This window comes from Xenopus tropicalis, chromosome 8 (genome assembly GCF_000004195.4).
Source record: "Xenopus tropicalis strain Nigerian chromosome 8, UCB_Xtro_10.0, whole genome shotgun sequence".
Taxonomy (NCBI): Eukaryota; Metazoa; Chordata; class Amphibia; order Anura; family Pipidae; genus Xenopus; species Xenopus tropicalis.
Window position 1 is genome coordinate 139,828,211 of NC_030684.2, and position 18,826 is coordinate 139,847,036.

Below are 18,826 nucleotides of genomic sequence, written 5' to 3' on the forward strand. Positions count from 1 at the left end.
GGCCAGATATCGATCGGCCAGGTTAGAAAATCCAGTCGGATCGGGGACCGCATCGGGTCATTGATGCGGTCCCCGAACTGACTGCCCCATTGCCGCCTACAAACGATCGGATTATTTTTTTTTTTAACTTCAAGCTCCTCGATATCGCCCACCCGTAGGTGGGGATATCGGGGGAACATCCGCTCGCTTGCCGATCTCAACAAGCAAGCGGATCTTACTGTGTATGGGGACCTTTACATAGATGTTTACAAACAAGTCTCTGCTGCCTTGGGCATTCCTTGCCTCCCTGGTTGTAATTACCAGGAGTGGGCCTATGGGGCATTCATGGGACACAGTTGGCATGATTTGGGCACTCTTTTCTTAGTCAGCTCTGTTGTCCGCTTTTACACCTGGAACGCACGGTGCAAGGTTTCTCTCAGGCGTGAAGTCCTCCCCTGTCCAGTGGTGGTGGATATGGTACTGGGTGAGCTCGGGAAGATTCGCTCTTTGGAGAGACAAAGGATGGATGAAGCAAGGTGGAAGGGTCTGTGGAAGGGCATTCAGTTTGACCCACCGTGAATCACTTTTCACCCCCACGTAGATTTTTGCTTATTTTTTTCTATTTTTATGATGGGGCTTCATAAGGTTTTAGGTGAGTAGTCCAATCTTTAGTCTTCATGGAGTCAGAGTGGCATCCAGTCAGGCTGTGCCACTCATGTGAAGTAAAAATTATAAGTTGGAAATGGAGCAGCATTGTGTATATCAGGGTGCAACTTTATACATCAGCTTTGTGTGTAGCAAAATTTGTACAGTTGCCAACAGAGGAAGCAGCATTCTGAAGAAACATTTCCCCTGTACCAAGCACAATTCAGCAGGAACAGTCACCTAAGTTTGCTCATAGCCTGTACAGAGAGATACCATAAAACTATAGCACATAGGGATTCCCCTGTACTAAGCACAATTCAGCAGGAACAGCCCCCTAAGTTTGCTCATAGCCTGTACAGAGAGATACCATAAAACTATAGCACATAGGGATTCCCCTGTACTAAGCACAATTCAGCAGGAACAGCCCCCTAAGTTTGCTCATAGCCTGTACAGAGAGATACCATAAAACTATGGCACATAGGGATTCCCCTGTACTAAGCACAATTCAGCAGGAACAGCCCCCTAAGTTTGCTCATAGCCTGTACAGAGAGATACCATAAAACTATAGCACATAGGGATTCCCCTGTACTAAGCACAATTCAGCAGGAACAGCCCCCTAAGTTTGCTCATAGCCTGTACAGAGAGATACCATAAAACTATGGCACATAGGGATTCCCCTGTACTAAGCACAATTCAGCAGGAACAGTCACCTAAGTTTGCTCATAGCCTGTACAGAGAGATACCATAAAACTATGGCACATAGGGATTCCCCTGTACTAAGCACAATTCAGCAGGAACAGCCCCCTAAGTTTGCTCATAGCCTGTATCTCTTTAGAGAAACCATTCATCTTATTGGCAGACTCAAATGAACTGTAGTTTCTAGTGACTAAATTATGTTGGAAAATAAAAGCTGTGCCTATAGTTATTGAGCAATATAGTCTCTAGGCACCTCATGTGACCATATTGTATGTAGCAATAATCAAAACTTCTTGTTTTGATAAGAACACTGTGTCCTCATCACCAAGCCTAGATCCATTCATGCAGGAAGTGGTGCAGATGTGTGACTTTACCCAGCTACCAGCCATTTCCCTTTAGCAGATGCCACGCACTGTGCCAGCTCTCATCTTCTTGCTTCTGATCTGTGAGTATAAATGATCTCTCTCGCTAGTATTAGTGATGTAGCGAAACTCGCCAAAAAAGTTCGCCAACCCGTTCGCGAACTTACGCCAAAAAGTGCAAATATTCGCGAACTTTGCGAACCCCATAGACTTCAATGGGAAGGCAAACTTTAAAACTTAGAAAAGCCATTTCTGGCCAGAAAACTGATTTTAAAGTTGTTTAAAGGGTGCCACGACCTGGCCAGTGGCATGCCGGAGGGGGATCAAGGGAAAAAATGGTGTAAAATCGGCATAATTTTGTCCACCAGAACTTATGGAAATAACGGTGTAATATCGGGCGTTCAGACAGCGATCTTTTCTATTTATTTTACACAGATTTTGACGCCATTTTTTTGCCGAATTAGTTTTACACAGCATAATAGTAATAATGGAAGGAGGGAGAGCTGCCTGATTGGCTGCCATGTATCTGCTGGTCTGGGGTGAGAGGTCAAAATTAGGTGCCAGCTAAGGCGAACCCAAATTGCGAACATCGTGAAAAGTTCGCGAACTTTCTCCCGCGCGAACATGCGATGAATTAGTTTGCCGGCGAACAGTTTGCTACATCTCTAGTTAGTATAATAATTGTATATTGATATCATTTGGAAAGAAATGTAGTATAAAAAAGATACATATGGAGCCCGTGGCTGAGGGGTGTGTGACTATTCTGAGAATGGCTGTTGAGCACCTTATATTTCATACATCTGGTTTGAAGTTGAACCTTGTACTGAGCCGAACTACAGTAGGTTGTCTCCGTCGGATGATGTTTGCGGTACTAAAGCAGCATTCTGTGCTGCCTGCACTCTCTAGAAGTCCTGATACCCTACTTTAGCCCCTGAGCAGTGTTTAACTACAACCACAGGTACACAAGTTTCATTCAGGGTTGGACTGGAGGGTGCAGGACCCACAGGGGCTGTCACCCAATGGGCCTCTACTCCCCAGAAAGGAGCCTCCATTGTGTGCCCCACACCCTTCAAGGTACCCCCAGCTGCCCACCCAATCTCCTCCCCAAACCACTCATCCAATTTAGTTACTTTTGGAAGAACTGGGGGAGGAAGAACAGCAGCCGTCAAGAGGGGATCAGGTCTGGGCCTGGGGGCCCAATAGATTTTTCCCAGTACCCCACCAGCCTAGTCTAACCCTGGTTTTATTAAATTACAACAACTTTCCCTCTTCAAAACTAAAACCAAACCCCTGCAGTTGCAGCACCAACGCATTATTTGCAAGTTATTTCCATCCCATTTGCCTTTGTTTGTTTATTTATTTATTTATTAGTCCTCGTGGTTTTTTATTATTTTGTTGTAAAAATTGTGGGGGTTTAGCTCTTTAGGTAGAAACGGCAGCTCCTCTCACACAGATAAGAGACAGGTACACAGGGTTTCCAGCTGAATTCAGCTGGGTGCATTTATTTAACACGGCAGTTTTGGTTCATACAGCTGAGATCCCAATATAAGTAGGAGTCTTGCCAGAAAAGAAACTGTCCTTCTCAGAGGAAACACACAGCCCCACTTGGGCAGATTAATCCAATATAAGTAAATGGCAGGTAACCTCACAGTTCTTTGTAGGGTCCCTGTGCTCTTAGAATCAGTGGCCCCTCAGCCCCAGGTCTTTAGGGTATCAGATAGTAGCTGGGCCTTGCAACTGGGAAACCCACCTCTTGTGAATAAATATCCTCATACTAAAGGTGGCCATACACCTTCAGATCCGCTCGCTTGGCAATGTTGTCAAGTGAGTGGATCGTCTCCCGATATCCCCCACCTACGGGTGGGGGATATCGGGCGAATCCAGGCTAATTTGGTCCTGGGGCCAAATGATCGAATTATAACGACGGGTATAGGCAAAGTCGGTTCGGGGACCGCATCAACGAGCCGATGCGGTCCCCGATCTGACTAAATTTTTTAATCTGCCCGATCGATATTTGCATGATTTCTGTAGTGCCCCTACATGGGCCGATTTGTTGCCGAAACAGTCTAAGGGACCCATATCGGCAGCCAGAATCGACCCGTATGGCCACCTTAAGAAGTACCTGTGCAGCAAATGTCCTTGTCCCACACACACTTTTACCAGCAGTATGAGTTCCATACCACCATTGCTCACCTCTCCCCCAGAGCAGAGCAGAGACATTACACTTTAAGCCCACCTTATAACAACAGGTGAGGTTAATCAGCCTTCCCAGCTGAAAAGTCCTTCTATTTAGGGCTGGCTGGGTCCAAACTACCTGCCTGGTTTTTTCAATTTGGAAAACCGGGCATAATTCTCTAAGACAGATGTGGTGATTTTCCAATCGCTGTGTTATAGCCCCGCCCCCATGATGGTGTGTCCCATCCCCGTGATGGCATGTTCCGCCTCTGTGATGTCACATCACGCCCCGCCTCCCTGCCCGGAGTTACCAGGCAGAAGAGGTGGCAACCCTGCCTCAGTTTTACAGCCCTCTGTGCCGGATTCTGGGAGGGATATACCATTCTTCTATTTTCCCAACCGTGCTACAAATTACACATTGCTGCCCATACAGACAGCCTTATATAAAGACACTCATACTTACTATGGCACGGAAGTCCTTCTCTCCTAGAAGGCTCTATAAAACTGAGCAGAGGTGCAGAACAACAAAGAAATGTTTGAAAAACCTGGTTTGATACAGAGATGTATTTATTTTCATGATTTGACCAAAATGGTAAAAAGGAAACCGTTATACACAACTCTGTTTCCTGCTCTTTATTCTAGTTTTCAACCTGGATCCCTGAGAAGATGGGCGAGTCTCCATACAGAGATATACCAAGCATAGCCAGAGTGAGTTACTTGTTATTTCTTTTTTATAATAACTATATTTCATGTTGTGCCTATATTGTAATGTTGTGGCAAATATGTCCTATATTGTATATGAGTTATAATGTGTAGGGCAATAATTGGTATTATAAAAGGAAGCTGGTGTACATCCTTGTTTGTACAGTTTTTTTAAAGGGGAAGTTCATCTTTGTGTAAACTGTTAATATGATGCAAATTTACAACTGGTCTTTAATTTTTATATTTTGTGGTTTATAAAGGGGTGGGTTACCTTTTAGTTAATTTTTTGTATGTTGCAGAAATTCTAAAAAACATTTCAGTTGGTCTTCATTATCTATTTTTATAGTTTTTTTTTTATTTGTCTTCTTCTTCTGACTCTTTTCAACTTTCAAATGGGGGTCACTGACCCCGGCAGCCCAAAAATGATTGCTCTGACTGGCTACAATGTTAAAGTCCCAATACACGGGACGACTATAGCTGCCGATATCATTGGTCCCTTGGACCGACTTGGCAGCTAATCAGCCCGTGTATGGGCAGAACAGAGCGGCCTGGCCGACCGATATCTGGGCTGAATTTGGCCAGATGTCGATCGGCCAGGTAAGAAAATCCAGTCGGAACCGACTACCCCATAACCACGAATGTAATCCGATCGTTTGGCCCCAGTTACTTGCTACCCGATATCGCCCACCCGTAGGTGGGGATATCGGGTGAAGATCCGCTCGCTTGGTGACATCGCCAAGCGAGCGGATCTTATAGTGTATGGGCACCTTAACTGTTACTTTTATTAGTTATCTTTTCATCTACCAATCTTTCGTTCAAACCACTCACATGTTGCTAAGGTAGTATGAACCCAAGCAACCCGATAACTTCTGACATTCCCAACTGGAGAGCTGCTGAACAAAAAGTTAAATAAAAACTATATAAAATTTTAAAAAACGAGAATCAGTTAAATAGTTTTGAAGAATAAGAGATTGACACACCTCAGTGGCAAAATAGCAATTTCTATCCTATAACCAAACCAGTGTCTCCAATATTTAACCCCTTGGTGTGCCTCTAAAACCCAGAGGTTGGCTAAATAAATAAGAAAATGACAGGAATATAGTATCCTCACCACACAGCTTCCACAAAGTTGGGGCTGTTTTTGTACATTTTGTTAACAAAAAAAAGGGGGCAGGTGCTGATTTATCAAAAATTCAGTTTTGTGAATTTTCAATTTTTTTTTCCAATTTTGCCTAACCCCCCCCCCCCTCAAATTGTAAAAAGTTGAATTTGAATGATGAATATTATGTCCAATAATGTAGACAGGGTCTCTGCATTGCAAAACAGGTGAAGACCATGTGAAATTACATAGTACATACAGTAGTAAGTTAGGTTGAAAAAAGACATCCATCACGTTCAACCATAATGCCTATATATAACCTGCCTAACTGCCAGTTGATCCAGAGGAAGGCAAAAACCCCATCTGAAGCCTCTCTAATTTGCCCCAGAGGGGGGGGAAAAATTCCTTCCTGACTCCAACATGGCAATCGGACCAGTCCCTGGGGCAACTTGTACTAAGAGCTATCTCCCCTACCCCTGTATTCCCTCACTTGTACTGAGAGCTATCCCCCATACCCCTGTATTCCCTCACTTGTACTGAGAGCTATCTCCCATACCCCTGTATTCCCTCACTTGTACTGAGAGCTATCTCCCATACCCCTGTATTCCCTCACTTGTACTGAGAGCTATCTCCCCTACCCCTGTATTCCCTCACTTGTACTGAGAGCTATCTCCCCTACCCCTGTATTCCCTCACTTGTACTGAGAGCTATCCCCCAACCCCTGTATTCCCTCACTTGTACTGAGAGCTATCTCCCCTACCCCTGTATTCCCTCACTTGTACTGAGAGCTATCCCCCCTACCCCTGTAGTCCCTCACTTGTACTGAGAGCTATCCCCCATACCCCTGTATTCCCTCACTTGTACTGAGAGCTATCCCCCCTACCCCTGTATTCCCTCACTTGTACTGAGAGCTATCTCCCCTACCCCTGTATTCCCTCACTTGTACTGAGAGCTATCTCCCATACCCCTGTATTCCCTCACTTGTACTGAGAGCTATCCCCCCTACCCCTGTATTCCCTCACTTGTACTGAGAGCTATCTCCCCTACCCCTGTATTCCCTCACTTGTACTGAGAGCTATCTCCCCTACCCCTGTATTCCCTCACTTGTACTGAAAGCTATCTCCCCTACCCCTGTATTCCCTCACTTGTGCTGAGAGCTATCCCCCTACCCCTGTATTCCCTCACTTGTACTGAGAGCTATCCCCCATAACCCTGTATTCCCTCACTTGTACTGAGAGCTATCTCCCCTACCCCTGTGTTCCCTCACTTGTACTGAGAGCTATCCCCCCTACCCCAGTATTCCCTCACTTGTACTGAGAGCTATCCCCCCTACCCCTGTATTCCCTCACTTGTACTGAGAGCTATCCCCCATACCCTGTATTCCCTCACTTGTACTAAGAGCTATCTCCCTACCCCTGTATTCCCTCACTTGTACTGAGAGCTATCCCCCTACCCCTGTATTCCCTCACTTGTACTGAGAGCTATCCCCCCTACCCCTGTATTCCCTCACTTGTACTGAGAGCTATCTCCCCTACCCCTGTATTCCCTCACTTGTACTGAGAGCTATCCCCCCTACCCCTGTATTCCCTCACTTGTACTGAGAGCTATCCCCCCTACCCCTGAATTCCCTCACTTGTACTGAGAGCTATCCCCCTACCACTGTATTCCCTCACTTGTACTGAGAGCTATCTCCCCTACCCCTGTATTCCCTCACTTGTACTGAGAGCTATCCCCCCCTACCCCTGTATTCCCTCACTTGTACTGAGAGCTATCTCCCATACCCCTGTATTCCCTCACTTGTACTGAGAGCTATCCCCCCTACCCCTGTATTCCCTCACTTGTACTGAGAGCTATCTCCCATACCCCTGTATTCCCTCACTTGTACTAAGAGCTATCCCCCATAACCCTGTATTCCTCACTTGTACTGAGAGCTATCCCCCCTACCCCTGTATTCCCTCACTTGTACTGAGAGCTATCCCCCCTACCCCTGTATTCCCTCACTTGTACTGAGAGCTATCCCCCCTACCCCTGTATTCCCTCACTTGTACTGAGAGCTATCTCTCCTACCCCTGTATTCCCTCACTTGTACTGAGAGCTATCTCCCCTACCCCTGTATTCACTCACTTGTACTGAGAGCTATCCCCCTACCCCCTGTATTCCCTCACTTGTACTGAGAGCTATCCCCCTACCCCTGTATTCCCTCACTTGTACTGAGAGCTATCCCCCTACCCCTGTATTCCCTCACTTGTACTGAGAGCTATCCCCCCTACCCCTGTATTCCCTCACTTGTACTGAGAGCTATCCCCCCTACCCCTGTATTCCCTCACTTGTACTGAGAGCTATCCCCCTACCCCTGTATTCCCTCACTTGTACTGAGAGCTATCCCCCTACCCATGTATTCCCTCACTTGTACTGAGAGCTATCCCCCCTACCCCTGTATTCCCTCACTTGTACTGAGAGCTATCCCCCTACCCCTGTATTCCCTCACTTGTACTGAGAGCTATCTCCCCTACCCCTGTATTCCCTCACTTGTACTGAGAGCTATCCCCCTACCCCTGTATTCCCTCACTTGTACTGAGAGCTATCTCCCATACCCCTGTATTCCCTCACTTGTACTGAGAGCTATCTCCCCTACCCCTGTATTCCCTCACTTGTACTGAGAGCTATCCCCCCTACCCCGGTATTCCCTCAATTGTACTGAGAGCTATCCCCCTACCCCTGTATTCCCTCACTTGTACTGAGAGCTATCTACCCTACCCCTGTATTCCCTCACTTGTACTGAGAGCTATCCCCACTACCCCTGTATTCCCTCACTTGTACTGAGAGCTATCCCCCTACCCCTGTATTCCCTCACTTGTACTGAGAGCTATCCCCACTACCCCTGTATTCCCTCACTTGTACTGAGAGCTATCTCCCCTACCCCTGTATTCCCTCACTTGTACTGAGAGCTATCCCCCTACCCCTGTATTCCCTCACTTGTACTGAGAGCTATCCCCCCTACCCCTGTATTCCCTCACTTGTACTAAGAGCTATCCCCCCTACCCTGTATTCCCTCACTTGTACTGAGAGCTATCCCCCCTACCCCTGTATTCCCTCACTTGTACTGAGAGCTATCCCCCTACCCCTGTATTCCCTCACTTGTACTGAGAGCTATCCCCCCTACCCATGTATTCCCTCACTTGTACTGAGAGCTATCCCCCCTACCCCTGTATTCCCTCACTTGTACTGAGAGCTATCCCCCTACCCCTGTATTCCCTCACTTGTAACTGAGAGCTATCTCCCCTACCCCTGTATTCCCTCACTTGTACTGAGAGCTATCCCCCCTACCCCTGTATTCCCTCACTTGTACTGAGAGCTATCTCCCATACCCCTGTATTCCCTCACTTGTACTGAGAGCTATCTCCCCTACCCCTGTATTCCCTCACTTGTACTGAGAGCTATCCCCCCTACCCCGGTATTCCCTCAATTGTACTGAGAGCTATCCCCCCTACCCCTGTATTCCCTCACTTGTACTGAGAGCTATCTACCCTACCCCTGTATTCCCTCACTTGTACTGAGAGCTATCCCCACTACCCCTGTATTCCCTCACTTGTACTGAGAGCTATCCCCCCTACCCCTGTATTCCCTCACTTGTACTGAGAGCTATCCCCACTACCCCTGTATTCCCTCACTTGTACTGAGAGCTATCTCCCCTACCCCTGTATTCCCTCACTTGTACTGAGAGCTATCCCCCTACCCCTGTATTCCCTCACTTGTACTGAGAGCTATCCCCCCTACCCATGTATTCCCTCACTTGTACTGAGAGCTATCTCCCCTACCCCTGTATTCCCTCACTTGTACTGAGAGCTATCTCCCATAACCCTGTATTCCCTCACTTGTACTGAGAGCTATCTCCCCTACCCCTGTATTCCCTCACTTGTACTGAGAGCTATCCCCCCTACCCCGGTATTTCCCTCACTTGTACTGAGAGCTATCTCTCCTACCCCTGTATTCCCTCACTTGTACTGAGAGCTATCCCCCCTACCCCTGTATTCCCTCACTTGTACTGAGAGCTATCTCTCCTACCCCTGTATTCCCTCACTTGTACTGAGAGCTATCTCCCCTACCCCTGTATTCCCTCACTTGTACTGAGAGCTATCCCCTACCCCTGTATTCCCTCACTTGTACTGAGAGCTATCCCCCTACCCCTGTATTCCCTCACTTGTACTGAGAGCTATCCCCCCTACCCCTGTATTCCCTCACTTGTACTGAGAGCTATCCCCCTACCCTGTATTCCCTCACTTGTACTGAGAGCTATCCCCCCTACCCCTGTATTCCCTCACTTGTACTGAGAGCTATCTCCCATACCCCTGTATTCCCTCACTTGTACTGAGAGCTATCTCCCCTACCCCTGTATTCCCTCACTTGTACTGAGAGCTATCCCCCCTACCCCGGTATTCCCTCAATTGTACTGAGAGCTATCCCCCTACCCCTGTATTCCCTCACTTGTACTGAGAGCTATCTCCCCTACCCCTGTATTCCCTCACTTGTACTGAGAGCTATCCCCACTACCCTGTATTCCTCACTTGTACTGAGAGCTATCCCCCCTACCCCGGTATTCCCTCACTTGTACTGAGAGCTATCTCTCCTACCCCTGTATTCCCTCACTTGTACTGAGAGCTATCCCCCTACCCTGTATTCCCTCACTTGTACTGAGAGCTATCTCTCCTACCCTGTATTCCCTCACTTGTACTGAGAGCTATCTCCCCTACCCCTGTATTCCCTCACTTGTACTGAGAGCTATCCCCCCTACCCCTGCATTCCCTCACTTGTACTGAGAGCTATCCCCCCTACCCCTGTATTCCCTCACTTGTACTGAGAGCTATCCCCCTACCCCTGTATTCCCTCACTTGTTCTGAGAGCTATCTCCCCTACCCCTGTATTCCCTCACTTGTACTGAGAGCTATCCCCCCTACCCTGTATTCCCTCACTTGTACTGAGAGCTATCTCCCATACCCTGTATTCCCTCACTTGTACTGAGAGCTATCTCCCCTACCCCTGTATTCCCTCACTTGTACTGAGAGCTATCCCCCCTTACCCCGGTATTTCCTCAATTGTACTGAGAGCTATCCCCCCTACCCCTGTATTCCCTCACTTGTACTGAGAGCTATCTACCCTACCCCTGTATTCCCTCACTTGTACTGAGAGCTATCCCCACTACCCCTGTATTCCCTCACTTGTACTGAGAGCTATCTCCCCTACCCCCTGGTATTCCCTCACTTGTACTGAGAGCTATCCCCCTACCCATGTATTCCCTCACTTGTACCTGAGAGCTATCCCCCCTACCCATGTATTCCCTCACTTGTACTGAGAGCTATCCCCCTACCCCTGTATTCCCTCACTTGTACTGAGAGCTATCCCCCGTACCCCTGTATTCCCTCACTTGTACTGAGAGCTATCTCCCCTACCCCTGTATTCCCTCACTTGTACTGAGAGCTATCCCCACTACCCCTGTATTCCCTCACTTGTACTGAGAGCTATCTCCCATACCCCTGTATTCCCTCACTTGTACTGAGAGCTATCCCCCCTACCCCTGTATTCCCTCACTTGTACTGAGAGCTATCTCCCCTACCCCTGTATTCCCTCACTTGTACTGAGAGCTATCTCCCCTACCCCTGTATTCCCTCACTTGTACTGGGAGCTATCTCCCCTACCCCTGTATTCCCTCACTTGTACTGAGAAGCTATCTCCCCTACCCCTGTATTCCTCACTTGTACTGAGCAGCTATCCCCCCTACCCCTGTATTCCCTCACTTGTACTGAGAGCTATCTCCCTACCCCTGTATTCCCTCACTTGTACTGAGAGCTATCTCCCCTACCCCTGTATTCCCTCACTTGTACTGAGAGCTATCTCTGCCTACCCCTGTATTCCCTCACTTGTACTGAGAGCTATCTCCCCTACCCCTGTATTCCCTCACTTGTACTGAGAGCTATCTCCCCTACCCCTGTATTCCCTCACTTGTACTGAGAGCTATCTCCCCTACCCCTGTATTCCCTCACTTGTACTGAGAGCTATCCCCCTACCCTGTATTCCTCACTTGTACTGAGAGCTATCTCCCCTACCCCTGTATTCCCTCACTTGTGCTTAGAGCTATCCCCCCTACCCCTGTATTCCCTCACTGTACTGAGAGTATCCCCATACCCTGTATTCCCTCACTTGTACTGAGAGCTATCTCCCTACCCCTGTATGTCCCTCATTGTACTGAGAGCTATCCCCACTACCCCTGTATTCCCTCACTTGTACTGAAGAGCTATCCCCCCTACCCCTTTATTCCTCACTTGTACTGAGAGCTATCCCCCTACCCCTGTATTCCCTCATTGTACTGACGAGCTATCTCCCCTATCCCTGTATTCCCTCACTTGTACTGAGAGCTATCCCCCCTACCCCTGTATTCCCTCACTTGTACTGAGAGCTATCTCTCCTACCCCTGTATTCCCTCACTTGTACTGAGAGCCTATCTCCCCTACCCCTGTATTCCCTCACTTGTACTGAGAGCTATCTCCCCTACCCCTGTATTCCTCACTTGTACTGAGAGCTATCCCCACTACCCCTGTATTCCCTCACTTGTACTGGGAGCTATCTCCCCTACCCCTGTATTCCCTCACTTGTACTGAGAGCTATCCCCTACCCCTGTATTCCTCACTTGTTCTGAGAGCTATCCCCCCTACCCATGTATTCCCTCACTTGTACTGAGAGCTATCCCCCCTACCCCTGTATTCCCTCACTTGTACTGAGAACTATCCCTCGTACCCCTGTATTCCCTCACTTGTACTGAGAGCTATCTCCCCTACCCCGTATTCCCTCACTTGTACTGAGAGCTATCCCCCTACCCCTGTATTCCCTCACTTGTACTGAGAGCTATCTCCCCTACCCCTGTATTCCCTCACTTGTACTGAGAGCTATCCCCCCTACCCCTGTATTCCCTCACTTGTACTGAGAGCTATCCCCCTACCCCTGTATTCCCTCACTTGTACTGAGAGCTATCCCCCTACCCCTGTATTCCCTCACTTGTACTGAGAGCTATCCCCCCTACCCTGTATTCCCTCACTTGTACTGAGAGCTATCTCCCCTACCCCTGTATTCCCTCACTTGTGCTGAGAGCTTATCCCCCCTACCCCTGTATTCCCTCACTTGTACTGAGAGCTATCCCCATAACCCTGTATTCCCTCACTTGTACTGAGAGCTATCTCCCCTACCCCTGTTTCCCTCACTTGTACTGAGAGCTATCCTCCCATACCCCTGTATTCCCTCACTTGTACTGAGAGCTATCCCCCATACCCCTGTATTCCCTCACTTGTACTGAGAGCTATCCCCCTACCCTGTTATTCCCTCACTTGTACTGAGAAGCTATCCCCACTACCCCTGTATTCCCTCACTTGTACTGAGAGCTATCCCCCATACCCCTGTATTCCCTCATTTGTACTGAGAGCTATCCCCCTACCCCTGTATTCCCTCACTTGTACTGAGAGCTATCCCCCCTACCCTGTATTCCCTCACTTGTACTGAGAGCTATCCCCCTACCCCTGTATTCCCTCACTTGTACTGAGAGCTATCCCCCCTACCCCTGTATTCCCTCACTTGTACTGAGAGCTATCCCCCCTACCCCTGTTATTCCCTCACTTGTACTGAGAGCTATCTCCCATACCCCTGTATTCCCTCACTTGTACTGAAGAGCTATCCCCCATACCCTGTATTCCCTCACTTGTACTGAGAGCTATCCCCCTACCCCTGTATTCCCTCACTTGTACTGAGAGCTATCCCCTACCCCTGTTATTCCCTCACTTGTACTGAGAGCTATCTCCCTTACCCCTGTATTCCCTCACTTGTACTGAGAGCTATTCCCCCTACCCCTGTATTTCCCTCATTGTACTGAGAGCTTAATCCCCTACAGCTGAGGCAGAGAGAGCACGATGGAAAGCAGAGAGAATTGAATAAAAAGAGAGAAGAAGAGAGAGAAAGAGATAAGAGAAGAGGTGTTACATCGAAGTTCTTAGTAACGAAGAGAGAAGCTCGGGAGAGAGAGAAAGGGAGAAATCGAGTGAGTGTGTATAAGCTCGGACTGAGAGGATGTTTCATCGGCTCCCCAGAACCGCCAAGAGATGATTGACTTGTCCACTGAGGATATGTTCACTGCTGCCCTTAAGAAACCAGAACGAGAAGAGAGAAAGACAAAAGTGCAACGTATAGAGCCGCCTAGGAGAAAATGAGAACGCGAGAGTAGAGAAGAGGCAAGTCAACGAGAGGACGTTAAGCTGTCGAGAAAAAGAGAGAAGAGCACAAGAAGCATAAGAGAGAGAGAGGAAGACAGAGAGAGGAGAGCGATGGAAGAGCTGTAATCAGTTGAACAAACAAGCTCAGTTAGCGAGAGACGGCGCTAGATATCCGTTGCCCTCTTACTACGATCGTCGAACCTAGGCCCCCCTACCCCTGTATTCCCTCACTTGTACTGAGAGCTATCTCCCCTACCCCTGTATTCCCTCACTTGTACTGAGAGCTATCTCCCCTACCCCTGTATTCTCCTCACTTCTACTGAGAGCTATCCCCCTACCCCTGTATTCCCTCACTTGTACGAGAGCTATCCCCCTACCCCTGTATTCCCTCACTTGTACTGGAGAGCTATCCCTCCCTTACCCCTGTATTCCCTCACTTGTACTGAGAGCTATCTCCCCTACCCCTGTATTCCCTCACTTTGCTACTGAAGACTATCCCTACCCTGTATTTCCTCACTTGTACTGAGAAGCTATCTCCCCTACCCCTGAGTTCCCTCACTTGTACTGAGAGCTATCTCCCTACCCCTGTATTCCCTCACTTGTACTGAGAGCATCCCCCTACCCCTGTATTCCCTCACTTGTACTGAGAGCTATCTCCCCATTACCCCTGTATTCCCTCACTTGTACTGAAGAGCTATCCCCTACCCTGTATTCCCTCACTTGTACTGAGAGCTATCTCCCCTACCCCTTGTATCCCTCACTTGTACTGAGAGCTATCCCCCCTACCCCTGTATTCCCTCACTTGTACTGAGAGCTATCCCCCCCCCCTAACCCCTGTATTCCCTCACTTGTACTGAGAGCTATCTCCCCTACCCCTGTATTCCTCACTTGTACTGAGAGCTTATCCCGCCCTACCCTGTATTCCCTCACTTGTACTGAGAGCTATCCCCCCTACCCCTGTATTCCCTCACTTGTACTGAGAGCTATCCTCCCCCCTACCTGTATTCCCTCACTTGTACTGAGAGCTATCTCCCCTTACCCCTGTATTCCCTCACTTGTACTGAGAGCATCCCCCTAACCCCTGTATTCCCTCACTTGTACTGAGAGCTATCTCCTACCCTGTTTTATTCCTCACTTGTACTGAGAGCTATCTCCCTACCCCTGTATTCCCTCACTTGTACTGAGAGCTATCTCCCATACCCCTGTATTCCCTCACTTGTACTGAGAGCTATCTCCCCTACCCTGTATTCCCTCACTTGTACTGAGAGCTATCTCCCCTACCCCTGTATTCCCTCACTTGTACTGAGAGCTATCTCCCCTACCCCTGTATTCCCTCACTTGTACTGAGAGCTATCCCCTACCCCTGTATTCCCTCACTTGTACTGAGAAGCTATCCCCCTACCCCTGTATTCCCTCACTTGTACTGAGAGCTATCCCCCCTACCCCGTATTCCCTCACTTGTACTGAGAGCTATCCCCCTACCCCTGTATTCCCTCACTTGTACTGAGAGCTATCCCCCCTACCCCTGATTTCCCTCACTTGTACTGAGGTATCCCCCCTACCCTGTATTCCCTCACTTGTACTGAGAGCTATCCCCTACCCCTGTATTCCCTCACTTGTACTGAGAGCTATCTCCCCTACCCCTGTATTCCCTCACTTGTACTGAGAGCTATCCCCCTACCCCTGTTATTCCCTCACTGTACTGAGAGCTATCCCCCCTACCCCTGTATTTCCCTCACTTGTACTGAGAACTATCCCCCTACCCCTGTATTCCCTCACTTGTACTGAGAGCTATCCCCCCTACCCCTGTATTCCCTCACTTGACTGAGAGCTATCTCCCCTACCCCTGTATTCCCTCACTTGTACTGAGAGCTATCCCCCCTACCCTGTTTCCTTCACTTGTACTGAGAGCTATCCCCCTACCCCTGTATTCCCTCACTTGTACTGAGAGCTATCCCCCCACCCCTGTATTCCCTCACTTGTACTGAGAGCTATCCCCCCTACCCCTGTATTCCCTCACTCTGACTGAGAAGCTATCTCCCCTACCCTGTATTCCCTCACTTGTACTAGAAGCTATCCCCCTACCCCTGATTCCCTCACTTGTACTAAGAGCTATCCCCCTACCCCTGTATTCCCTCACTTGTACTGAGAGCTATCTCCCCTACCCCTGTATTCCCTCACTTGTACTGAGAGCTATCTCCCCTACCCCTGTATTCCCTCACTTGTACTGAGAGCTATCCCCTACCCTGTATTCCCCACTTGACTTAGAGCCTATCCCCCTACCCTGTATTCCCTCACTTGTACTGAGAGCTATCTCCCCCTACCCCTGGTATTCCCTCACTTGTACTGAGAGCTATCTCCCCTAACCCTGTATTCCCTCACTTGTACTGAGAAGCTATCTCCCCTACCCCTGTATTCCCTCACTTGTACTGAGAGCTATCCCCCCTACCCCTGATTCCCTCACTTGTACTGCAGAGCTATCCCCCCTACCCCTGTATTCCCTCACTTGTACTGAGAGCTATCTCCCCCACCCCGTATTCCCTCACTTGTACTGAGAGCTATCTCCCCTACCCCTGGATTCCCTCACTTGTACTGAGAGCTATCCCCCCTACCCCTGTATTCCCTCACTTGTTACTGAGGAGCTATCCCCATAACCCTGTATTCCCTCACTTGTACTGAGAGCTATCTCCCCTACCCCTGTATTCCTCACTTGTACTGAGAGCTATCTCCCCTACCCCTGTATTCCCTCACTTGTACTGAGAGCTATCTCCCCTACCCCTGTATTCCCTCACTTGTACTGAGAGCTATCTCCCCCTACCCCTGTATTCCCTCACTTGTACTGAGAGCTACTCCCCACCCCTGTATTCCCTCACTTGTACTGAGAGCTATCTCCCTACCCCTGTTATTCCCTCACTTGTACTGAGAGCTATCTCCCCTACCCCTGTATTCCCTCACTTGTACTGAGAGCTATCTCTCCCCTACCCCTGTATTCCCTCACTTGTACTGAGAGCTATCCCCCCTACCCCTGTATTCCCTCACTTGTACTGAGAGCTATCCCCCTACCCCTGTATTCCCTCACTTGTACTGAGAGCTATCCCCCCTACCCCTGTATTCCCTCACTTGTACTGAGAGCTATCCCCCTACCCCTGTATTCCCTCACTTGTACTGAGAGCTATCCCCCTACCCCTGTATTCCCTCACTTGTACTGAGAGCTATCTCCCCTACCCTGTATTCCCTCACTGTACTGAGAGCTATCTCCCCCTACCCCTGTATCCCTCACTTGTACTGAGAGCTATCTCCCCCTACCCCTGTATTCCCTCACTGTGTACTGAGAGCTATCCCCCTAACCCCGTATTCCCTCACTTGTACTGAGAGCTATCCCCCCTACCCCTGTATTTCCCTCACTTGTACTGAGAGCTATCTCCCCTACCCTGTATTCCCTCACTTGTTACTGAGACGCTATCCCCCCTACCCCTGTATTCCCTCACTTGTACTGAGAGCTATCTCCCCTACCCCTGTATTCCCTCACTTGACTGAGAGCTATCTCCCTACCCCTGTATTCCCTCACTTGTACTGAGAGCTATTCCCCTACCCTGTATTCCCTCACTTGTACTGAGAGCTATCTCCCCTACCCCTGTATTCCCTCACTTGTACTGAGAGCTATCCCCCCTACCCCTGTATTCCCTCACTTGTACTGAGAGCTATCCCCGTACCCCTGTATTCCCTCACTTGTACTGAGAGCTATCCCCCTACCCCTGTATTCCCTCACTTGTACTGAGACTCCCCACCCCTGTATTCCCTCACTGTACTGAAGCTATCCCCCTACCCCTGTATTCCTCACTTGTACTGAGAGCTATCCCCCTACCCCTGTATTTCCTCACTTGTACTGAGAGCTATCCCCTACCCCTGTATTCCCTCACTTGTACTGAGAGCTATCCCCCTACCCCTGTATTCCCTCACTTGTACTGAGAGCTATCCCCCCTACCCCTGTATTCCCTCACTTGTACTGAGAGCTATCCCCTACCCCTGTATCCCTCACTTGTACTGAGGAGCTATCTCCCCTACCCCTGTATTCCCTCACTTGTACTGAGAGCTATCTCCCCTACCCCTGTATTCCCTCACTTGTACTGAGAGCTATCTCCCCTACCCTGTATTCCCTCACTTGTACTGAGAGCTATCTCCCCCTACCCCTGTATTCCCTCACTTGTACTGAGAGCTATCCCCCCCTACCCCTGTATTCCCTTCACTTGTACTGAGAGCTATTCCCCCCTACCCCTGTATTCCTCACTTGGTACTGAGAGCTATCTCCCCTACCCCTGTATTCCCTCACTTGTACTGAGAGCTATCCCCCCTACCCCTGTATTCCCTCACTTGTACTGAGAGCTATCCCCCCTACCCCTGTATTCCCTCACTTGTACTGAGACTATCTCCCCTACCCCTGTATTCCCTCACTTGTACTGAGAGCTATCTCCCTACCCCTGTATTCCCTCACTTGTACTGAGAGCTATCCCCCCTACCCCTGTATTCCCTCACTTGTACTGAGAGCTATCCCCCCTACCCCTGTATTCCCTCACTTGTACTGAGAGCTATCCCCCTACCCTGTATTCCCTCACTTGTACTGAGAGCTATCCCCCCTACCCCTGTATTCCCTCACTTTACTGAGAGCTATTCTCCCCTACCCCCTGGTATTCCCGCAAAACACAACCCGCAGCCGGGGGGATAGCTCGTCAGTACAAGTGAGGGAATACAGGGGTTAGGGGGATAGCTCTCAGTACAAGTGAGGGAATTACGGGGTAGGGGGAATAGCTCTCAGTACAAGTGAGGGGGAATACAGCGGGTAGGGGGGATAGCCTTCAGTACAAAGTGAGGAATACAGGGGTAGGGAAGATAGCTCTTCAGTACAAGTGGAGGATAACAGG

General features: G+C 49.1%; 1 protein-coding gene across 1 annotated transcript in view; it reads left to right on the forward strand.

Annotated features, from left to right (window-relative positions):
• The first annotated feature begins 1,628 nt into the window (after positions 1–1,628).
• The window catches only part of LOC116406652 (cyclin-dependent kinase 13-like), a 21,404-nt gene continuing 4,206 nt past the window's right edge, over positions 1,629–18,826 (forward strand). Inside the window, exons 1-2 of the mRNA XM_031891167.1 lie at positions 1,629–1,765; positions 4,500–4,565. Of these exons, the coding sequence (XP_031747027.1) occupies positions 4,524–4,565 (42 nt within the window). The 5' untranslated portion in view covers positions 1,629–1,765; positions 4,500–4,523. The remainder of the gene's footprint in view (positions 1,766–4,499; positions 4,566–18,826) is intronic.